The 23430-nt window shown below is 50.1% G+C and overlaps 2 protein-coding genes and 1 long non-coding RNA gene across 7 annotated transcripts; 1 reads left to right on the top strand and 2 right to left on the bottom strand.

Annotated features, from left to right (window-relative positions):
* Positions 1 to 12249: 12249 nt before the first annotated feature.
* LOC136496353 (uncharacterized) lies at positions 12250 to 12942 on the bottom strand. Its single transcript, XR_010769034.1, has 3 exons — positions 12782 to 12942; positions 12415 to 12709; positions 12250 to 12329 (listed from the first exon to the last, which is right to left on the bottom strand). It is a non-coding gene; the product is annotated as an uncharacterized lncRNA (long non-coding RNA).
* A 2820-nt stretch (positions 12943 to 15762) lies between these two features.
* On the bottom strand, positions 15763 to 17295 carry LOC136498507 (UPF0496 protein At3g19330-like). Its single transcript, XM_066494424.1, has one exon. The coding sequence runs from the start codon at positions 17258 to 17260 to the stop codon at positions 16016 to 16018; it is 1245 nt and encodes a 414-aa protein (XP_066350521.1). The 5' UTR covers positions 17261 to 17295; the 3' UTR covers positions 15763 to 16015.
* Positions 17296 to 17597: 302 nt separating this feature from the next.
* Positions 17598 to 23106, top strand: LOC136496549 (uncharacterized). Of its 5 annotated transcripts, none has more exons than XR_010769079.1 (11): positions 17598 to 17957; positions 18046 to 18115; positions 18294 to 18418; positions 18897 to 19005; positions 19076 to 19139; positions 19254 to 19309; positions 19929 to 20036; positions 21075 to 21224; positions 21626 to 21796; positions 21904 to 22204; positions 22851 to 23106. XR_010769079.1 is itself a non-coding variant. In XM_066492255.1 (11 exons), the coding sequence occupies exons 1-10, from the start codon at positions 17695 to 17697 to the stop codon at positions 22135 to 22137; spliced, it is 1350 nt and encodes a 449-aa protein (XP_066348352.1). In that variant the 5' UTR covers positions 17598 to 17694; the 3' UTR covers positions 22138 to 22163; positions 22851 to 23106. The 5 variants fall into 5 exon arrangements, 3 of the variants coding, with proteins under 3 accessions (XP_066348352.1, XP_066348353.1, XP_066348351.1); XR_010769080.1 differs by having other exon boundaries at positions 22806 to 23106; XM_066492255.1 differs by having other exon boundaries at positions 21904 to 22163.
* The last annotated feature ends 324 nt before the right edge of the window (positions 23107 to 23430 follow it).

The following is a 23430-nucleotide window of genomic DNA, read 5'->3' as shown; positions in this document are numbered from 1 at the left end:
GTGCATGGAGTGGATTGCGTCGGATCCCCAAAGATCATGAGGCATTCCTTGAGGTTGAGGAAGCCATCATCATCCTTGCTCTCCATGCCTCCTTTCATCATCCTTGCTCGCCATGCCTCCTTTCTTGGCTGCCTCCTCCTTGCCCTTCCGTTCCTTTGGCTTGCTGGCCTATCATAGAAAGCACTTGAGGAGCTCACATTCCTTGTAGAGGTGCTTGACGAGGTAGGCGTGGTTGGTGCATGGACTATCCATGAGCTTGTCAAAGTGGTCGGGTTGGCCATGCTAGGGTTGCTTCTCTGCACGATTGGCTATGATGACCAAAGCTGGGTTGGCCAGTCGACACCGATCCTTCTTGTTCTTCTTGCCCTTTTGCGTGGAGGGGCCCTTGCCTTAGTCCTCACACTTGGCCTTGGCCTTGACCCTATCCCGACCACCTCCTCGTCGGAGGCATGTTTTGTGGTGATGTTGAGCAGGTCATGGGTGGTCCGGGGCTTTAGACAGCCTAGCTTGTGGATCAAGGACTCAAAGGTTGTCCTAGAGAGGAACACGCTGATGATGTCCGCGTCGACGACATCAGGAACAGAGTTGCCCCACTTTGAGAACCTATAGATGTAATCCTATAGGGACTCGTTAGGCTCCTGCTGGTAGCTCTTGAGGTCCTAGGAATTTCCAGTATAGACATATGTCCCCTAGAAATTTCTGACAGACCCTCTTGAGATCTACCCTGTCGTGGATGCTGTCGGGCGGGAGGAATTCGAGCCATGCTCAAACATGCTCCCCCACGTAGATGGGGAGATACTAAATGATGAAGTGGTCATCATCCAATCCTCTAGCTCGGTAGGCAAGCTAGAAGTCTTTGAGTCATATACCAAGGTTTGTTTCCCCGGTGTATCTGATGATGTTGGTGGGTGGTCGAAAGCACTATGGGAATGGCGCTCTAAGGATGTGATGTCCAAAGGCCTATGGCGCCGAGCCATCAGGGTTAGGGCTTCGGTCATTTGGTTGGCCACCATGCCTAGGATGCATGTCCCCACACTCCTCGATGGTCAAGCCAGGGCCCATGCCGCCTGCTCTCACTGCCACTTGATGGACATCATCATTGTGCTAGGCATGGCGTCAATTGTTGATGCTGCTACGAGCGTCATAGTTTGGCATGAGCCGTTCACGCACAGGTGGTTGGTGTGGAGCGGATGCTGGGTTGGGCAATGGTGCAGTCGTGGCCTCCTGCCCCATGCCTAGCAACTATAGTGGTGAGTGGATGGAGCGATTCGATTGGTACGGCCCCATTCCCCCGGTGGGGCAAGAGGCTACGAGCCGGTGTCGCAACGTGGAGCTCTCCACCTGTTGAATGGCGGTGGTTTCCACCAGCGCTCGAAGGTTCTAGTGGATTGCCTGTTCCTGGGTTGGTAGGCTCGGGAAGGCCACATAGAAGCATCACCGCAACAGTGATGTTCTAGCTAGCCCAAGCAAACTATGGGGGACCATTCCCTCTATTTAGGATGTTACACTAGACCTAGCGGTCATGACTCCTAGCGCCGCTCATGGGGTTATGCACACGTGGCATAGCATGCTACGCCAAGTGCGCTAGAACAGGTCGCATGAGGGTCCGGAGGGGTGTGAGTCTGTAGAGATTCTGCTACCACAGGTGGCTGTCCAAGGGCGTCCGCCAAAGCATACTCCTAGGACAGAGGGTGGCTAGGTGCCATGACATTGCCGATGCTAGAGTTGTCGCTTTTGACCTCATCATCTACAAGGTTGTGAAAGGAGGCAGGAGTGTAGCCCGCCATCCCCATGAATTCGGATGTGAGAGGGGGCAGCGTCAGCATCCTTCGGACCCCCCTCACGTATGTGTCCCCAAGGGACGCGAAGCCATAGGGGAACCGGTCGTGCGACGGTCGTAGTGGGGACAATAGGGTCCCTCTAGAGAGTTGGCAGAAGGTGTTAAATAATGAGTAAAGAACAACATATACGTTATTCACTATGGAGTTTGAGCCCAGCATGGGCTCGAGGTGAAGCATGAGGGTTTCAACGTTGAGGTCGTTGGGTGGCCCAGGGCCGGTGGAGGGCACTCCTCCTCCAGTGGATGCCGGGACAGGCGCCTCCTCACGAAGGCAGAGTACACCAAGCCAGTTAGTGATGAAGTCTAGACTCCCAAAGACGAAGGTCTAGAGTGGCATGAAGATGGGAGGAACCCACATCCCAACAGGTGGGAGCATGGGAAACTCTAGCGAGCCAAAGCGAATCGTATCGCTCAAGCCCACCATGACAAAGATGGTGGAAAGGTGGGCCATCTGATGACCAAAAGTGTGAACACACGATGTCCTCCACATGGATGACACCAACTGTCAGTGTGAAAAGTGACCAACAAATAACAAGGAACATGGAATTTCCATACTAAACTTGGCACCCAATATTAATACTGCAAACAAGATGATCGTCGCTGCAAAAATTAACTAACTGGTAAATATTTGTAGTTTTATCGTGCGTTGTGATCGGATGTGACCTAGCACTCAATGGCATAGGATTTATACTGGTTTAGGCAACATGCCCTACATCCAGTTTTAGTCGGTCAGTGACTTTATTCCTGAGCCTAGGTGTGTCGGTGTTTTGAGTTGCCACCGACTAGTAAATTTCTAATGTTGCACGTCTGGCTCAGATGGTGTGCTAAGAGGACATGAGGTTTATACTAGGTTCAAGCAAAATGTCCCTATGTCTAGTTCATTGTTGTTGCTCTTGTTACTAGCACTGAAAGTTCATAGTAGGGGTTACAAACGGTCAAGAGAGGGATAGGTCCCAAGTCTCTAGTGAGAGGAGCGAACGGGTGCTGAGAGCTCAGTCACTTCCCGGCTATGTGCTTGTGTGTTCTGATCGGTTCAGGGTTCGATGGGTTTGAGTCCCCTTCATGGGACGCCCTACTTTCCCTTTTATAGGTCAAGGGAAAGCATGAGTTATAGTGGAAGTAAAAGAGGAGAATGAGAAGGAGAAGAAGTCCTTCAATATCGTTGGGTCCGTCTTTTCCTTTATGTGGGTCCTGCTGACCCTGTAGACATCAATAGGGACATCTCCATGTCATGGCCTTATCCATCACTGGCACCATGAGAAGGCATTGCCTCCCAGTCGTGGCACTCCACTCTGTCCTAGCGGACATCATGGTGAACTAACGCACCTATTAGTGCTCATACGAGGGCTAGGTAGAATAGCATCAGCACGCCCAATGTTGTTCCTGATATGAATCCCTAGGTATGGCCTATCATGGCCACGGGTTATATTAGGGCATGCTAGTCACATCCCTAGTGTTAGAGCTTTGACCTAGGCCCATTCACTTGGACCTAGGGTGGTTGGTGGCGGTATGGGTCTTCGTTGGGCGAGATGGATCCCTCGGACTTAGGGTCAGTTGAGGTGGAGTCCCCCCAGAGGGCAGGCGAGGCAAAGCACAAACTCAAGGGTCAGGCGAGGTGGAGCCTACCCTCAAAGGCCAGGTGAGGTAGAGCCAGCCCTTAGAGGTTGGGTGAGGCAGAGCCCACGACCATGGTGTCGGGCAAGGCAGAGCCCACCCTCAGAGGTTGGGCGAGGCAGAGCCTACCCCCAGAGGCTGGGCGAGGTGGAGCCAGCCCTCAAAGGTCAGGCAAGGTAGAGCCCGCGGCCTTGGTGTCAGGCGAGGCAGAGCCTGCCCTCAGAGGTTAGGTGAGGCAGAGCACAAACCCAAGGGTTGGGCGAGACGGAGCCCGCCCTAGAGGTCGAGCGAGGCAGAGTGCAAACACAAGGGTCTAGCAAGGCAGAGCCTGCCCCTAGAGGCTACACGAGGTGGAGCCAGCCCTTAGAGGTTAGGCGAGGTAGAGCCCATGACCTCAGTGTTGGGTGAGGCAGAGCCCGCCCTCAGAGGCCGGGCGAAATAGAGCCAGCCCTCAGAGGTCAGGTGAGGTGAAGCCCTTGGCCTCGATGTCGAGCAAGGTGGAGCCCGTCTTCAGAGGTCGAGTGATGCATAGCCTGCCCTTAGAGGATGGGCAAGGCAGAGCCAGCCCTTAGAGGTCAGGTGAGGCGGAGCTCATGGCCTCGGTCTTGGTCGAGGCAGAGCCCACCCCAAGAGGCCGGGTGAGGTAGAGCTTACGCACCTAGGGGTCGGTTGGAGCTATAGTCATGCTCTTGACTACTCGAATGAATCAATGTTGATAGTTATTAGTTCCTCCTCTTTGGGTACCCTAGTATTGGTCCTCGATAGTAGCCCCCAAGCCAGCGAAGGAGGAGAATACTCCTTCAGAGGCTTTTCTAAATGGGAGGACTCTGAAGGCGTTAGCCTTCTTTTGTTGCCCACAGCGTGACCTAGGGCGGTGATACCCTTTCCTCGAGCCCCCTCCCATAGCAGGGGCTCGGTCGAGGATCGGTTCATCTTTACAATTGTCTTCCCTCATGTATTTTTTCTGATAAAATGGAGGGGCCGAGCCGTGCCATGATTTCCCTCCAAGGACGAATCATGGCACCCGGTGAGTTGTTAATGAGCTAGTCTGAGTGGGGCCCTTGGCATCCCGTTCGTGGGGATCTGACTTGGGTCAGTTTGGTGCCTGATCCTAGATTCTCAGCGGTCAATCCATATAGTTCTTGGGTCCATTCGACTGGTCCCATGGGCTAAGTACCTTTCATAAAAAACATGGATTGTAACCGGCCGAGACTTGAACATCGGCTGGAATGCCCACGGCACTCATGCGCCCGGATACTGGCTGCTAGCGGGCCCATCCCTTTCCACTTCTCACCCTAAATTTTCCTAGAGCAGTTGTTGAACCTGTCGATGGGCCGACCTATGAACTCCTAGGCCTAGTCGGGCCATAGAGGCGCTTTTAGATCCGTATTCCTCTTACTCGTGATGAGTCATGGCCCGTCCGGAGAGGTGAAACATTCGGCGAGTTTTCTAAGGGAAAGGACAGAGATTGTGTGCACATGTCCTAGGGTGGGACGTTATGATAGAACATGGTAGGCACAGAGATCTAGGTGGGCGGTTGGTTTCCTCGCATCCATCGCCCCTATAAAACCAAAGGGTTCACCCCCGGATTCCATACCTTGCATCCCTGCCTCCGCAGCCATGACCGCCACCACCGATCACTTAGGTTTCCTATCTCTGCATCCTGCCATCATCGAGCTCACATCCACCCACCCCACCTCCAATGGATCTATGGTGCCACTCTGACAACACCTTCTAGCGCATGGAGGGCCTTGTCCATCGCGGTCTTCTCTGCGCGCGGACCATGACCGAGGAGTAGCTGCTGCCCGATGGCTATGTGGTGTCGTTCTCCCACTTCCACCAGCGTGGGTTTGTGACCCCCACCCACATATTTCTTTAGGGGCTACTACACTACTACAACATCAAAGTGCATCATCTCAATCCCAACAGGATCCAGCACATGGTGGTGTTCGTCACCCTATGTGAGGGGTTCCTGGGGATCAGCCCCTACTTTGATTTGTGGAGGTACTTCTTCGTCGTCACCCTCCAAAAGAAGAGGGAGAAGAGCGGCAAGCAGGAGCTACACATGCCGATGAGGTGCGCCAGCATCTAGCTCTGGAACAATTGGGTCAGTGAGTACCCATTGATGCGGCTATCAACGTCCAATAAGGGGTGGCACTCATAGTGGTTCTACCTCAAGAATGACGTCGCTGTCCCTCTGCCAGAGTTCACTGGGCACCTAATCGATGAGGCCCTAGAGTCATGGAGGAAGTGGGGTGTCCCTGAGAAGGACAAGAAGAAGATCCGAGACCATATCGCCACCATCCACATCCTTAAGGAGAATGGCTTGAAGGGGTTGGGCATCATCGGGGCCTACCACGCAAGGAGGGTGGCAACATTGATGACACGTGTGCTCCCACTATTCGTGATGGCGCTCGAGGTGTCGTTCAATGGAACGGTGCTCATCGAGGGGGCGCTCCCCAACTCCGAGATTGTGCAACACATCAAGGAGGCAATGGAGCTCTCACGGGATGACGTGGGTGCCCCCTCGATTTCATCTACCTGGTGCCAGGACATCCTCTGATGTGGCTGGAACCAGGCCACATTGTCTTCATACGTTTACCCTTCTCATGCCTTCTCTTCAATAGATTTCTTGACCTCTTGATACTAACTTTGAGAGGGGTGGGACTAGTCGAGGGACCTCATCTTCACGGATCAACCGGCATCATTGTTGAGGGATTCATCCGTGAGGGCGATGAATTGTGCTGAGGGCAAGCGGCTAAGGAAGGCGAAGGAGGACAAGAAGAGGAAGAGGCAGCGGAAGCTGCAGGCACAGGAATGGGGGCAGGACATCGACAGCGACAATGATGATGATGATGGTGATGACAAAAAGGTAGCCGACGATGTTGAGTGGGACATCCTAGAGAATGAGGATGCGCTGACAGGTATTGGTTCGTCCTTGCAGGAGTCAGGACTCTTCTCATTCCACAGAGGGGACGGTATGTCCGAGGAGCCAGCGGATGTGGGACGTACCGTTGGCCTCCCTCAGGAGTCAACAGGGGTGGGCGGATCTACTGCCGCACCTAAGATGTCGGTGGAGGCGGGCGGCTCCACCATCGTGCCCTAAGAGTTAAGGGGAGCGAGCCCCTCTGCCCAAGAGTAGGGGGTGGGCTTGAAACGGCCTTGCCTCGATAAGGCAGAGTAGAGGTCGGGAGGTTCACCCCTAAAACGTACCTATCGCTCTACAACGCTGAGGTGAGTTATTAGCTCCTCTGTTTTCCCTATTTTGGTCGGATTTCATCATGACTTATGTTTTTTGTCCCTTGTAGCATCGGTAGGCAGCAGAATCCTTTGGCATTGGTGCCGAAGAAGAGTGTCGCCCTCCAATTGAGGCGGCAACCGTCGACTGGTGTCATGCCCATTTCAGGCAGGAGAGGCACCAGTGTGACCGTGTCATCAGCTGATCGTACACTACCCATGGTGGCACTCATGCCCTCGATAGGATGGGTGGACGAGGGGGCTCAAAGGGCGCCTTTAGAGGTCATGGAGCTACAGGCGATGGCCACAATACCGCTACCGATGATGAGGTGGATGGGGCTGCCGACCGTGCTCGTGGTGCCGACTGTGGCGGGCGCGACGTAGACGGTCGTGACCCCACCAATGTAGGTGAAGGTAGCGGTGGCCATGATAGACGGGTGATAGCCGGGCGCAACCCTGGCGGTGCCTGTGGCACCGGCACGGCCCAAGCAACGGTGCCTAGCATGGGCTGGACAAAGGGGGACGTGGTCGAGGGGTCCCCAGATGTCATGGTGCTAGGAGAGGGGTCGGTGTCCGTACCATTGACCCCTACCATTGCTAGAGGGAGTGTCTCGATGGGGATGTCATGGCGAGAAGGGTTAGTGGTGCTTGGAGCCGGTGGAGAGTCATCCCTAGCGCTGATGTCGATAGGCAGTGACTTGCCTGCGTGGGGCGAGCCCCTGCTCCGGTGGACAAATCTGCAGGATTCGGTGTCGACGGTCCTCAACCTCGATGATGACACCAAGAGCATGGAGCGAGAGAGCCTCGATGTGGGGATCACGTCCATGCTAGAAGCCTTGGACCACACTAGGGGTGCCTTGCGCGATGTTGTCGTTCCCTCCAGCCGAGTATTTGCCTGGTCCTGCTTCTTGCCCTTTTCTTTCTCTATATACATTTTGTATTTAGACCATCATTTCCCTACAGTCCATCATAGCTCGTAGCCAGGGGAGGTGATCGCCCAGCTTGTTGCCGCCTAGTAGAGGGTGGCTAAGCAGACTCCTCTCACTGAGGAAGCAGACAGTCTTCGGTCGCGGGTGGCCAAGGCCCATCAAGATGCTGACAAGGCCAAGAAGGCGTTCGAGGCCCTATCGGTGAGGTCACAGAGGGATGAGGAGGAGGCCGCTAAGGTTAGGAAGGAGCAGAATGAGCTGCTCTAGAAGGACGCTAAGACCTGCCAGTAGATCCTCGACCTTTTGACCAAGGTTGAGAAGGAAAGGGAGCTAAAGCTGGGGGCCGAGGAGAACTCATGGCCCTAGAGAAAAGGGCAAGCCTAGATGCCACGGTGGTCGCCTGGCTACACAAAGAGCGGGATGAGCTGCTCCAAACCATGGAGAGGCTCCACTTGGAGCATGGCACAGCTCGCAAGGAGCGTGACCAGGCCTTCCGAGAGCGTGACCAACCCTGGTAAGAGTGCGACAATGCGCAACAGAATGTTGGCTCCCTCTAGGCTGAGCTCAAAAACAAGATGACCTAGAAGCTAGAGGCCGAGAGCATTTCTATAGGGCTAGCCATGGACCTCACCGAGGCGAGGAGAAATCTTTAGGCAGAGAGTGACAAGCTTGGCATCTTGAGCGCCACCCTTGGAGTGGTCTACGATGACCTTGAGGTGGTGTGGTCAGAGGGGACCAGCTCGCTCGTGGCTCGTGCCATCGAGATCACGGCTCAGGTGCGCCAGCTCGAGAGGAATGCCCTTTGTTCCAGGGTCAATCAATCCTTCATGATTCTTGTTCTCATTATGGGGATAGCATTGATCTGGAGACTATGAGCCATGGCTTCGCAACTAGCTATGAAGTCCATGAGCTAGAGGAGATGGAAGCGGTGGTGGCTCCCCTTTCGTACGACCAGGCGGATAGGATCGAAGGCATAGTTCTCCTTTGGAGGGGTTAGTTAGTTCAATAGGTCGGTCGATCATTCTTGTAATCAGCGGACAAGTGCCAACCCTTGTGTATCATTTAAACAAACTTGTTATTTTGTTTCATTTGACCAAGTCTGTTCTTTTGGTTTGGTGCGAACGAATTTATTTTTCCTCCCATTTTATATGTGAAAAGGGTTTCTGTGTTCCGACTCTTTCGTTTGTTAAGACCGTAGAGCTTGAGGTGTAGGAGGGAAACTCTGATCACGATGGTAAGCAAGAGTGCCATAGCCACTAGGGCATAGGTTTCTCGCAGTCCGATAAGCCTTGCTCACTCATTTGTTTCCGCAGACCTTGCTACTAGGTTTAACGTGAGGAAGGGTGTCGGGCACAGCGACTGTTTCAGAAAGGGTGTATGTATACCCTTATCAGCCCTCGAGTGAGACCTGACCCCTTGCCATTGCTATGGTTGGGTGTCACTAAAGATTAAGGAGAGGATAGAAAAAATAGTAGGAGAAAGTTTTCATGCGTACCCCCTCCCTAAGATCTAAGCCATCGTTCTGCGACCGTGTGTTTGGTCTCCTTGTGAGTCCAACTTTCCTCAAGCCCCCGCACATAGTAGGGGTCCACCTTGCATGATGGTTGGAGGATCAGTGGGTACATTCGAAGGAGTGATGTCCTCATCTTTCCCTACTTTCCCTTTTATAGGCCAAGGGAAAGCATGGGTTATAATGGAGGGAAAAGAGGAGAATGAGAAGGAGAAGAAGTCCTCTAGGATCGCTGGGTCCGTCTTTTCCTTCACGCGGGTCCTACCGACCTTGTAGACGTCAATAGGGATAGCTCCACGTCATGGCCCTATACGTCACTAGCGCCATGCGCATGCGTCGCCTCCCGGTCGTGGCACTCCACTCCATCCTAACGGACGTTGTGGTGAACTGACATGCCTGTCAGTGCTCGTACAAGGGTTAGACAGAATAGCACCGGTACGCCCGACATTGTTTCTAATGTGAATTCCCACATATGGCCCATCATGGCCATGGGTTATATCGGGGCGTGCCGGTCACCTCCCTGGTGTCAGAGCTTTGACACAAGCCCATTCGCTTGGACCTAGGGTGATTAGCGACGGTATGGGTCTCCGTCGGGTGAGATGGATCCCCGGCCTCGGGGTCGGTCGAGGTGGAGTCCCCCCTAGAGGTAGGGCAAGGCAAAGCCATCCCTCAGAGGTCGGGTGAGGTAGAGCCTGTGGCCTTAGTGTTGGGCGAGGCAAAGCCCGCCCTTAGAGGTCGAGCGAGGCAGAGCGCAAACCCAAGGGACAGGTGAGGCGAAGCCCGCCCTAGAGGTCAGGCGAGGCGGATCCCGCCCCTAAAGGCTGGGCAAGGCGGAGCCAACCCTTAGAGGTTGGGCGAGGCAGAGCCCATGGCCTCGGTGTCGGGCGAGGCGGAGCCTGCCCTTAGAGGTCAGGTGAGACGGAGCGCAAGACCCAAGGGTCGGGCGAGGCGGAGCCCACGACCTTGGTGTCAGGCGAGGCGAAGTCCATCCCCAGAGGTCGAGCGATGCATAGCCCACCCTCAGAGGCCGGGCGAGGTGGAACCAGCCCTCAGAGATCGAGCGAGTTGAAGCCCACGGCCTCAGTGTCAGGCGAGGCGGAGCCCGCCCCTAGAGGCTGGGCGAGGTAGAGCTTGCACACCTAGGGGTCGGTTGGAGCTGTAGTCGCACTCTTAACTGCTCGGATGAATCAATGTTGATGGTTATTAGCTCCTCCTCTTTGGATACCCTAGTATTGGTCCTCGACAAGGTGCTCAAAGTTTGCTGTGGGGTTACAAACGAGTAGGAATAAGAAGGGGTGTTAAAGGCCCGGTCAGACTCTGAACCAAAGGGCCAAGAGTGACGAGAGCTCTAACATGCGCTAAGTATTGGAGCGTATGGTCTTTGTAGCTTTAGAGTTCTAGAGCTATTGAGCTATTCGAGTTCTCAGGTCCTCGAGTGCTCAAATCGTGTAGCTTCTCTTTTTCTTTTGAGGAGAGACCCAGAGCCAGAGAGAGCTCATCCCCTTTTATAGTTGAAGGGGATGGCCTTACAAGTTAGAGAAAGAGAGAGAATGTATACATGTGCTACCTAGTCTTGTTGCCCACGCTGTTGGGTACAAGATGGTCGTCGATGCCCACAATACTATTTATGTCTAGATGCAAGTGGCAGGCTCTACCGTGTTCGCCTGGTATGATAAACGTCGGCGCCTACAATACAGTTTGTGTTCCGACATGCCTGGAAGGTTGCATAGTGCCCATCTGGCATGGCCTGGTGGCACCGTCCTGTAGATGCATAGGGTATGACGATTTTTTTTTAATTTTAACACTTTTTGTAAAATAATTTTAAACCTAACACTGTTTTTTTAACTAACACTTTTGGCCGCACCTATTGTCATGGTGCGGTGAAATGCCTGTGTTGCGCCATGCATGGTGGCGCGGCAGGAGGGTGACATGGCAAAGACCGGGGCCGCTGACCGGTGACGTGGCAGGGTCTGTCGTGCCGCCACGACGCATGGCGCGGTAGAACCTGGGTGCAGATAGAAGATCGGCTGCTTTTGGTTGAGGATCGGCAGCAACGCAATCATGGACCATGGACCCTGGCTTCGTCGACCCCTTCCTAGTGGGCTCTGACCAGGTGCTCTAGTCTGACATGGGGTCACGCAGCACGGTCGACTATTACGCGTCTAACTAGGGTGCCTTCTTCGGTGATTTTATGGTGGCGATGACCAAGGTCGGGAGGATGAGAGTCAAGATGTCGGCCACCGGCGTCGAGATACGTCGGGACTGCTGGTTCCCGAACTAGTTGCTACTTAATCTCACTGACAGTGCTGCTGTGACACATTGAAACGAATATGAAGCAAATAAATGGAGTTCGTGCGTAAGTTCACAAGCTGCCACATAAATTTTTTATTGGTTTGACATAAGTTCGACATAACATAACCAACTAAGCCTGCAAGTTTTGGACGCCAATATTCGTTCGACCTAACAAACTAAGACCCAGGAGTGTAAGGATCCCTCGGACACCTCTGTCTCTTTGGATTTATTGGCAACACATTGGGAGTGTAGCCAACGTCGGTGTGGTCGCATCGCCATTGCGTAAGGCTTGTACCCTGCAAGTATATGATATGCACGATTACTTATAATCTTTATGATCGTTAGTTCATGAAGCCTATGTATTTAAAGAAACTATCTTTGTTAGTACCTGTGAGGCTCCTTGGGTACCAAGCGGCGCACCACCTAGCTAAGACATGCCGATCTCATTCTATGGCCAATCGTCCCACTGGTCATGCTGTCTATGGAAGCCTAGGGGGTCGTCGTCGTCATCCTCATCGTCCTCGGTTGCAGGGTCCTTCCCAGCGCTATAATGTGGTGGTGTACACACTACGGAAGTGGCACCTGCCACCGGCTGAGAAGAGCCGGCTAGTGTCCTCAAAGAGGCTGAAGACGTGCCACCCGACCGCGCCGGGAGTGACGGTTCCACATAAGGAGTGTCCATGTAGCTCAGCTTCTGAGCTAGCTTCCTGCAACTCTTTTTCACCTTCTGCATAAATAGACATTAAAGTTAGTGCATTTTCCAAATGCATATACAATAAAGAAATATTTTTCGAAGGAACAAGTTTATGTTTACCTCCACAAAAGCCTCGAGAACGCCTGGCCCCTGCCCTCTAGACTCGTGAAGCCGAAACGCTGCTTCGTTGGACATCCTTGATAATTATGTCGCCTGGGTACAAAGACGCGGTTGGACAGTTTTAGTGCACATACTTAATACCAAAATGATAACAAATTGTACCATTCAAGTATCTTACCATGTATCTTTGAAGCAGGGCTCTCTGTAGTTGTGTGTCCTCCCGAGTGGCAACGTCGTACACATCTTCGATCACATCTTCCTCCGAGTCCTCGCCAATCGCCTCCTTAGTGTATAGGGGCTTGATATGTGTTCTCGTAGACCTATGAAGCCACTGCAGGTACTCGTCGAAGATGTGCTGGTCGTGTGGAGGACCCGCATGGACCGGCTATCATTCCCTGGTCTCCCACAAGTGGATGTGCGCGTTGTGTGTCACGTGCCAATCCTTGGTCTTGTACCTCTTCCTGCGGTCATACCTGCAACAAAACGATGTTAGTTGTATCACACAGACCTCTGAATTATAGCTTCGTTATTAATTGATAATGCACCTGTGCAATCCTTGGTTGGTGGAGTAAGGCGGTGGTGGGTAGCCTGTCCGTCTTCCAAACTGTCTGTAGACCCTGATGGGCAAGTGAATCTCGACCACATGGAAGAAAATAAGAGGGATGTTGCAACGATACTCGTCTGACTCGTCCCTAGTGACAGGACTTAGATAGTACTCGAGCTCCGGAGCATCCCAAGGACACCAATACACCTAAACATTTCGTAATTGAGTTAGGTTATGATATAGTGTACATCGAATAAGACACATGTATGATAGTAAAGAGAGTGTAACCTGGTGTTATATCAGGACGTCGAGATTGTCCGTGTACTCCCTGTACTTGTGCCTCGCATTCCCTCTAACTAACTCTGCTTTTGTCTAGATATACAGAGCTGTAGGGAGTGTATCATGCTCGTTCCATTGCTGCATTGAACACTGATAATGAATTTAGCCATTAATAATTTCATCATATATAACTGCCTCGAAGAATATAGTGAACTGAAGTACTTACCGGTAAACCTGTATTAAGGGGCCTCCCAACGGGCCATTGTTCCTAATACCAAACCTAGAGTAGGTAGGAGCAACCCCCAAGGTTCGCATGCCCTGAGGTGCGACGGCAGGCAACGCATAGCTGTTGATACGTCCATGCTAGGACTACGCTACCCCAGCTGTACGCCGCTATGTTCTCCCATGGCTGGCGTAGTATGTCAAGGAAGATCCAGCTGATGGTGTTGCCCGAGGCGTCTAGGAAGAGGAAAGCACCAAGAAAGTGCCAGAGCCACACTCTCACGAACCTGTCGATCTGAGCCTCTTCAGCCTATGGGTCCAAGTATTCAAAGTGCTCTGTGATCTAGGACGACGAAACACCGAAACTTTTCCTAAAATTGACCAAAGAAAATGAGACCCGATGATTGCAGGAAAGCAATGCAAGTATTAAATAGGCTTGAATTGCTTACTTATTTTTCTTGGGAGCCTCGTCGTCTGATGGAAGAAAGCTAGTGAACTGAGTCACCAGCTCCCTCTAGTGATCATTGTCAACTATCCCTGTCACTGGAAGTCCCCCCCCCCAACTGAAGGCCAAAGATAACCTTCACGTCCTGCATGGTCAAGGTTATCTCGCCGTAAGGTAGGTGGAACATGTGGGTCTCAGGCCTCCCCCTGTTATAAGAATAGAATGACTATTAGTTGCCTCAAATTTGTTATAAGAATGTTTACGTACAAAGAAGGGACTCGCACCTATCTACAGCTGCAGTATATACGGCGTGTAACGCTCGTCCCACTGGTGCACCCTAGTGTGCGTGCGGAGCCTCAAAGTAGGCAAGGCCACCTGTGTGTCGGTGTCACTTAAGATGTGTGCTCGGTGTTGATCATCGTACTCCACCTCAAGAATGGGATACAACGGGTGCTGCGTGGGAGGGGCCATCCTGTTACAAATTGATAAACAAAGGATTAGAGTATTCAAATTAACAATATCCAAATTAACATTATGTAGCAATGCAAAATTTGAACTACTAGTTATGCAATACAAATATAATATGAAAGCACATGTATATATTCAAAGTAATATTAACAGACATATTAAACAACTTCACTAGAAAAATAAGCATTTGACGAAACTTCATCAAGTCATCCAAATCGCCGTATCACGCACTACTACGTACCGACAATCAATCCCTAAACCCAAAATCCCTAACTAACAGTAACCTAAACCCTAACTACCTAACCAAAACTACCTAACCTAAACCTAAAATCAATCCCTAAACCCTAACTACCTAACCAAACCTTAACTATCCTAAATCACTAACAAATTCTAAATCACTACCCTACCAAATTCTAAATCGCTAACAAATCCTAACAAATTCATTAACCTAACTATCCTAAATCACTAACCCTAACTAAAATAACAATCATAATAATATGAAATCGAGAGAGCCTACCTTGATATGAGCGGGCGGGCGGGCGGCCGGTGGCCGTGACGCGCCAACGTTCGTGGCGCGGCCGGAGTGGGCGGGCGCAGCGAGCGCGGGCGGCCGGGCGGCGGGGCTCTGCGCGGCGTGCGGGCGGCCGGATGGCGGGCGTGCAGGCGCGGTGGTCGGCGTGCAGGCACGGCGGCGGCAAGCGCTGCGGGCGCGGTGGCGGCGGCGCTTTGGGCAGGGGCTGCAGGCAGAGGCAGGGCGGGCGGCTCGGGGCAGGGGCAGCTCGCGGGCAATATTTATCTGATCCTGCCGCGCCATGTTCCGTGGCGCGTCAGTGCCGCGCCAAGATCGGTGGCGCGGCAGACCTTGCCACGTCACCGGTCAGTGGCCCCGGTCTTCGCCACGCCACCCTCCTGTCGCGCCACCATTTCGCCGCGCCATGATAATAGGCGCGGCCAAAAGTGTTAGTTTTTTAAAAAAAAAATAGTGTTACATTTAAAATTATTTTACAAAAAGTGTTAAAATTTAAAAAAAATTGATATGGCAGGGTACGGTCCTCGGTATTGCGGTTTGACTTGAGCGCCTTACCTTATCTGCTCCGCCTGATCCCCGGTCCCTCACTGAGCGGGCGTCTCTGGTCGGTCGTTCCTAGTCGGCCCCGACCGTGTCGGTCGGGGAAGAGCCGCGAGTAGAGGTCCGGCGTATCCCCGGTCGTAAAAGGAGGTTGGAGTCAGACTGTGTCCCCACCTTGGCCTGGCCTTCCGGTCGGAGACCAGCTCATTCTCCCGGCCTGTCGTTATGTATTTGGGCCGGCCCGGGAGGCACGCGTTGTTGCTACGCCGTCTGCTGGGCCGAGTTTTTGCAGGGAAGCGGGTCCATTTGGGACCCCGGGTTTATGAACGCACAGTGACCCTTTCTAAGTTTGAAAACCCCAATATAATAGGCGATGCAAAGATTGATTGAGTATTCGAGGCAACTCTGAAAAGCAGAAGCAACACATTGCTTGCAACATAACTGTCATGATAATATATGGAGGCAATTTTCCAAATATTCGGTTCTTAGAATGTTAAGACTTTGTGTCTATTCAGAACATAGCATTGTTACAATGGCACAGTAATAATTCTGAAAGTACAGAAGATCAAATGTATCGAACTATAAAAAGGTCTAAACTATTAAAACAAGAAATTTGTGCATCATTTGGCGCGAAACATGAACTAATTCTTCAAGAAAGATATGGCTAATGGTTAAGACTCAAACTCATGATCATGGTGACCCAGTGTAAGATTGCTTGGGGCTAATGAGGTCTTGAGACTCAAACTCATGAGTCATGACATTGGAGACTCAGTTTCAGCATCAGACTGCGCATTCAGGTGGTGTACAAGGAGTAACCTGGCACGGTTGACGGCAGCAAAGTAGAGGCAAATATGCTCCTCAAGGTCAGCAAGCTGCCGTACCAGGCTAGGGTGGTTCTTCCTGAGCTGCCATACCACCTCTTCTATGGTGTGGCGCTGCCCCCTCCCGCGCTCCAGCCCAAGGCGGACAAGCATCTTGTCGCTCTCCACAGTGGCATGGAGCCTACCCACCAGCCGCTCAATTGTGGCCACATCATTGTTCAAGACGTAGGTGCCCCTAGCCGTGGCGTCGAGCCGGTCCATGTGCTTTTGCAGGCGTTTCATCGAGGCAGCCAGTGGACAGCAGGAAGAATTGGATGCAATACAAGCAGGGGCCGTCGTCAGCAGTGCGGTAATGGCGTGTGTCGCAAGCACGAGGCCTGCGACGGCAGCGCCGGTGGCGCAGGCGATGAGGCAGATACCTGACCCGCGCTTGGCGCAGCGGAGCCAACGGCGCCTGCGTCGGACACTGAGGAGGCGAAGGTCGAGGTGGTTCTTGAGGCCATCAAAGCTTCGGCGCATAGCCTGGAACCCGGCCGCAGGCGCCGGGAACGGATTGGGCATTTGGTCGAACAGGAGGAAGGCGTCGAACGCACAGTCGCAGTGCGGCGCGGCGAGCTGCGGCGAGTGCGGGATGAGCGCGAGCAGGTCCGTGATGGGCCCGAACAGCGCCCGCGCGCGGCGGAGCGCCCGGCGGAGCGAGAGGCATAGCAGCGACGCGTGGTGCGTGCTGCGGAAGTAGTCCGCGGCGAGGCGGGTGAGCTCCGTGTCGGGCGCGTCTGAAAGAGCGCGCTCCACCACCGCGTCCTCCGGACGGAGCACACCGGCCAGGGTGACCCTGTCCTCCCCCTCTTCTCCTTCCTCTCCTCCTTCCTCCTCTTCGCCGTTGCCGCCGAAGCCCTCCTCCCGTTGTTCGTCCCCGTCCCCGTCTACGTGGATCTTATCCCAGATCTCTTGGTAGGACTGGGTGTGGATGGCGAGCCTGTACTCCTGGCTTAGATTGATGGTGGGCGCCGACCTGGGGCTGCTCTCCCGCCCCTCCGCCGCGCCACCGCTCCGCCTCGCGCCGCTGCTAGCAGCGGTGCTCGAGCTCGTGCTCGCATTAGCGCTGCTGGTGTTTCCGTCAGTGCTCGAACAGCTCGGCCCCTCTCCTCCCTCATCGTCCGCACGTCGCTGCATCTCTCGTCCAGTCGTCCGTTCTGCGCTGCCGGTGAGCAGCTGCCTCAAGCTGAAACTGTAGGCGACTAGGCGACTAGGCGTGGAAGCAAAGCTATACGTGTGCCGGTGCGATACGCTGCGGAGTGGTGTGCAGCGTAAGCCAAACGGGAACGAAGTCGAAGGTACTTTTGCGGGGTTTGACCCGTCCGACGACGAGTCGGGTCGCTCCTGAGGGACGGAAATCGGACGGTCCGCACGCCCCCGTCTGTTGGCATCGTGCGGCTCCAGTGCCGCGCTGGCGGTTACGAGGCGGGCTCGCCAGTCGCCGCACGCACTCCGCTCCGAGTGTCGCGGGCGCGTGCCGCGTGACACTCCAGCTGGTGGTTGAGGCGGAGACGCAACGAGAAAAATACGTACGGCTGTCGCGGCGGCAGGAGTTGGGGGGCGCGGGAGAGATGATAAGGATGGCGGCGGCGTCTCAGCCACTGTCGTCAGCCGTGCGGGTGCGCGGGTGCGGCGGCGCGGCTTCGGCGTCGTCCGCGCGCCTCTTCACGGGGTCGCGGGGTAGAGTCGCGGCGTCGATTGGGAGGGGGAGGAGGCGGAGGCGCGCCATCTCGTGCTGCTCGTCTCCGGACGCAGATGGGCCCCGCCCCGCCGTGCCACCGACCTCCGCGGCGCCTTCGGACGGGTCGATACAGCTCTATTCCCAGATCGAGAGGTAGGCGGTGGATCATTCCGTAGTTTCATCTGTTCTTCTCGAACCTCGGCCCCGCTCTTACCTCGCTGTTGGGGGGGACGGCGCGTAGGGTGATCACGGAGGCGGCAAAGCAGTCCCGGGAGGGCTGGAGTTCGACTGGAGATTGGACCGAAGTCGAGGTGCGTTTCGGTGGCTCTCTCCTTCACTGCGGTTGAGTTCTGTGTTTATATCCGGATTATACCATAGGTCGTTTTGGCTTTTTAAATACTACATACATAGCTTTTGTTATGCACCTGGATATACGATATGTCTAGATACGTAATAAAAGTTACTGATTAGTGCTGATTGTTATGGTAGGGAGCATGGGTGTTGAGACCGAAGTCCTCAGAGCCATCATTTGTTGTCCACTTTGTTGGAGGAATTTTTGTCGGAGCTGCTCCCCAGATCACATACCGCTTCTTCCTCGAGTGTCTCGCGAACAGGTATGTTTAAAAGCAGTGTCAAACCACCCAAGTTTGTTTCCTATGAGCTATTTTATTATTTTTGATGAATGAGCTTTGTGATCCTCTTGTCATCAAGGAAGAGTAATATTTGAACTTTATGAAAAGTACAGAGAGTTAGCTCAAGTTTTGTACCTGGGATGTACTTCCATGTGTTTTGAGTTTGTTTTCTCAAACAAAGCATTGCCACATGAATGTCCTGAAACGAAGGCGCTTTACAGCATGACCGCCAACTGCTGAACTAATCTTCTCATTTGTTCATGTGAGCTTTAAGGAGTACTCCTGTGTTTGTTCATCTATGGATAAAAAATACAGATAACTTTGTCATTACCTGACTGCTGGTCTAATCCAATTCCTTCCATTATGACTTATGCAGTTGTTCATTTTTTTTTCTAGTATAGCTAAAGTTAGGATCCCTACTTCCAGTGCAAAAATGCTCACTTATCTCTTCGTTTTCTAGGGGAGCTTTGGTGATTGCGACGCCTTATTCGAGCGGCTTTGACCATTTCTTCATTGCAGATGAAGTTCAATTTAAGTTTGACAGGTGTTTGAGAAACTTGGATGAGCCTGTAAGTAAAGCTATCTGTTTAATAAATCAGGATCCTGTCCATTGTACTAAGTATATGAAATTTTAAACAGGTAAATGATCTCCCAACATTTGGTGTTGGACATTCCTTGGGATCTGTTATCCACATGTTGATTGGTAAGACTTTACCTTGCATCTGATTTCAATTTCTGTTTATGAAATACTCTCTTTTTGTCCTTTTCTTTTTGCTACAATTGTATAATTTGTCCTTCTTAATGGTTTGTATTCCAGGATCAAGATATGCTGTGCAGCGAAGTGGAAATGTATTGATGTCCTTTAACAACAAGGTATGTTTTTGCATATCTCGCCGTTCATCCTATCCACATGTAGGTATGGTTACTGTTTCTTTTAGCTGCATGTATCATTACAAATTTGACTCAGTTTTAGTCCTCCATCCCAATATACATAAGGGAGTTGGTCTGTGAAACAGGTATTTGAGTGTAGGATGTCTAGTACTATATCTAAAATAATTGGTTGCGTGTGATACTACAGAACTGCATATTCCAGATGTTTTTGCTTCACTAGCTGAGATGTTTCTTGCTATTTCAAGTTCCATTTTCATACATCATGGGATGTAAATGCCAAAGACATGTGAGATGTTTTGTATGAGTCCATAGAACAGTGCTATCATTTTTAACATGCGATGTGGCTCTTTGAATGTGACATGCAAACACTAGTTTTATATGAACCATATATGCCATTATCAGGTGGCATTTGGCACCATCTAGTTTTTTTGTGTGCTTCCAGTTAGAGAAGGTTTTTTTTTTATGAAAACAGGAGGGGTTTTATCCCCTACTGCAAGTTAGAGAAGGTTGTGTCCAAGTATTTTTCTTCTCAAATTGCCTGTTCCAGAAAAAATATGCTTATGGAAAAACTACCAGTTTATATGCTCTTCATTTGTTGCAGGAGGCAAGCTCCGCAATCCCACTATTTTCACCTGTAATTGTTCCTATGGCACAAAGTTTTGGCCCGATATTGTCCCAATTGACATCATATCCAACAATCCGATTTGGGGTACGATATGTTTCTGTGACTTTGGTGTTAACACTGTTCCTCGAAATGTTTAACACATTATGCAGGTTACCTTTTCATGCTTGCACTGTCAATGTTCACTTTGGGGTAGTATCTGTTTTGCGGACTGTCCCGGATAACAGAAATATATCTTGAACTTTTCTGTATTAACTAGAATGTCCTGTCTGTTCAATTAAGCATAACAACTTTTATTGAATACCACAAAACTACCATGATATTATTTTTTAGCTTCGTAGGGCACTCTATTTCATAACTACTTTTAAACATGGGAATGGCATGACTTTTAAAAAAAAAAAAAGATAAGTGGAAAATAGTATGAGGTTGTTTTTCTTCTCCACTCCATGGTATGATGAATTTTCATATACGTTTTCTTTCCGGCCAAGTTGTCTCCTTTTACTTTTCTTGTTGGATGAATCCTATTCATTTACTTTTCTTATTGGAAAATTGAGAATTTGCTACTCGTAAGAATGTCAATTGAGGTGGCACACATTCCATATAAATTTAGAATTTTTTTCACTCTTTTTTATAGTGTGCTTTATGATTTGCCATTTCGGCCCTTCTACCCCATTTGCTGTCTTGACTCTTGATGTCTTCCATTTAGCTAAATTTCTTAGAAGTGTCATACTCAGTATGGAAGATAATTCCTGAGATTCATCAGTTAGCAATGACTGAAGGATGTGAAATTAAGAATTCTATACAACAACAACAACAACAAAGCCTTTAAGTCCCAAACAAGTTGGGGTAGGCTAGAGTTGAAACCCAGCAGAAGCAATCAAGGTTCAGGCACGTGAATAGCTGTCTTCCAAGCACTCCTATCTAAGGCTAAGTCTTTGGGTACATTTCAAATTAAGAATTCTATAGATAATTCTATTTATTTTTCTTAAATATTCTTACTGATGACACTCTCCTAAACATATAACATATATTGCTCTCATGTGATGACTAGCTGGATGCGTTTATATTTCCTTCTTGAAACCTTCAATATATGTAGCTTACTAGCTTATAATTTCGGCATAATAGGCAGAAGCAGCCATTAAGCAGCTTGAGAATCTAAGCCCACCTGTTGTTAAGCAATTTCTACCTTTACTTCAACAACTTCCTCCATTGTATATGGACTTAGTACAAGGGCGGGAGGACTTCATTCCAAAACCAGAAGAGACACGCCGCCTGGTATGTTAGCACTATTCTTTTGAATATTTGAAATGTAAAATTATATGTAAACCACCCACGCGAGAAATGGTGACAGTTATTGTTATACTAGTTAATGTGAGTTTAATCAAACCTTCTCTAAACATACGTTGAGTTTATCAACACAGATAAAATCTATGAACATTATCTCAAATTGTGTCTGGTGCTTTACAGTGCTGTAAGCCTGTGACATCTCTGTCAGTACCTATTTATTAGAGATTATCAGAATTCTCAGTTCAAAGTTTCACTTATAACCAATCTTAGGGTTCTCTTATGTGTTTATGTTTCAATCTGTTTATGCTGAATAACCAAGATTCTCATGTGAATTATTCTATAATTGTTCTATGCATGTTGTCTTACTGGCGCATCACAATTTTCTTTAGATAAAATCCTACTATGGAATTTCTCGAAATCTCTTAATAAAGTTCAAAGATGATCAAATTGATGAAACCTCTACCCTTGCACAAGTACTAAGCTCCGAAGCAGCTATTAGCTCGTTGCTTGATATGTCAATTCGATCACTTCCTGGGGATCATGGGCTACCATTACAACAGGTACTATTTTTCTTTTCAGGCTTCCATGTTTCAGAGCTAATGGCAAAGCCATTGCTGGAACAAAGATTTTATAATTCTGAAAAAGTAATTGTGTTGTGTTTCTTCAGGTTCTTCCTGATGTTCCACCAGCAATGGCTGATGCAGTGAACCGTGGAGGTGAACTACTGGCAAATCTGACAACGGGTACACCATGGGAGGCTGTTGCTAGGGAGGTTGGTACCACTTTGGGTACTGACTCAGGCATTCTACGAGCACAGATCTCAAAAGACGTCGAAACTCTTGTCGATGTAATTGCTTCATGGATATCTTCAAATTCTGGTCCAAGACTACTTCGCCCATGATCACCCAGCAGTCTGCGTACAGAAATGTTAGTAACACTGAAGAGCAACAGGATTTCACTGATGAATTGTGAGTAACGAAAAAGTTAGATTGCACTTCAGCGCGACATCTTAGTATTTTAGATCCATACTGTAGTTCAGAAAAAAGTGAAGATGTGTATTTAGATGGTGTATTTTTGAACTAAGATATTTTGGTAGAATGAAACTTTATAAGGAATAGAAATAAAATGATAGATTCTGGCTATGGTAAAACTGCTAAGCTATATGAAGGAATCTTGGCAATTCAATAATTGGCGATTCAGCAATCGCAGCTAGGAACAAACCCTTAATAGCAGGATGTGGCAGATAGGAGGTGAGTCCTGGGTCAGCAACTCATGATGCCAATTTGACCTAACCATATGGTCACCTTGGCGTCTGAATGCCTAGCCTCATAGTCCATAGCCTATGACCTAATCACAGCCTCACCGCTGGGCGCTGGTGCCTATTTTGATCTTTATTGGAACACAGAAATGTTTTGACTGTGTCATGGTTTTTCAGATTGATCCTTCTGCGGCAATGGAAAGTGTATGCTTCTGTACTGAAGATACACTGGTTGAGCTGCATATTATTATCCGTTTTATCATATTTTAGCATGTGTAGTCTATTATTGTTAAGTTCTATTGTGCTGGCAGATGATACGAGACATTGGCAATTAGGGCATTATGTTACCTTGACAGGTGAAGGAAGGATGCATGGCACTGGCAATAGGAGCTTTTGTGGACAATCTATCTTAACCCGTTGGCAAAGGCAAGATCTCCTTCCTCAAATTATTTTAGTCTGTAATCAATTTGGATTAAAGTAAACAATATAGGCTTATAAGGTGCCTAAGTAAGTTAGAATATTTCTCCTCACTAAGTGTATTAAGATCTTATATTCAAGATGACTGAGTAAGTCATGCTAGTAAATGGGCAATGAAATTACCCTACGTAGTTATACATAAGAAGTCTTTTATATGAAGGCATTGTCATTGTTCTTCGCAGTTTGTAGCCAATGTTGTGTAGTGGACTCTAGCATTAGCTTTTTTTGTTGGACATGCATCTACCTCAACAACAACAACAACAAAGCCTTTAAGTCCCAAACAAGTTGGGGTAGGCTAGAGTTGAAACCCAGCAGAAGCAATCAAGGTTCAGGCACGTGAATAGCTGTTTTCCAAGCACTCGTATCTAAGGCTAAGTCTTTGGGTATATTCCATCCTTAGGACATGCATCTACCTCCTATATTGAAATTTTGCACATGCTAGATTCAACAGCATAGCAT

The sequence above is a fragment of the Miscanthus floridulus genome, chromosome 12 (assembly GCF_019320115.1).
Source record: "Miscanthus floridulus cultivar M001 chromosome 12, ASM1932011v1, whole genome shotgun sequence".
Lineage (NCBI taxonomy): Eukaryota > Viridiplantae > Streptophyta > Magnoliopsida > Poales > Poaceae > Miscanthus > Miscanthus floridulus.
The sequence above is the reverse complement of the archived record's forward strand: the minus strand, read 5'-3'. Positions and strand labels throughout refer to the sequence as shown.

What these genes read in the sequence shown, in the direction of transcription:
- LOC136496549 (XM_066492255.1), top strand. Translation starts at nt 17,695, where the DNA reads ATGATAAGGATGGCGGCGGCGTCTCAGCCACTGTCGTCAGCCGTGCGG. An exon ending in GAGATTGGACCGAAGTCGAG is followed by an intron (nt 18,116 to 18,293) that starts GTGCGTTTCGGT and finishes TTGTTATGGTAG; the next exon opens with GGAGCATGGGTGTTGAGACC. An exon ending in ATGGGCTACCATTACAACAG is followed by an intron (nt 21,797 to 21,903) that starts GTACTATTTTTC and finishes GTGTTTCTTCAG; the next exon opens with GTTCTTCCTGATGTTCCACC.
- LOC136498507 (XM_066494424.1), bottom strand. Translation starts at nt 17,260, where the DNA reads ATGCAGCGACGTGCGGACGATGAGGGAGGAGAGGGGCCGAGCTGTTCG.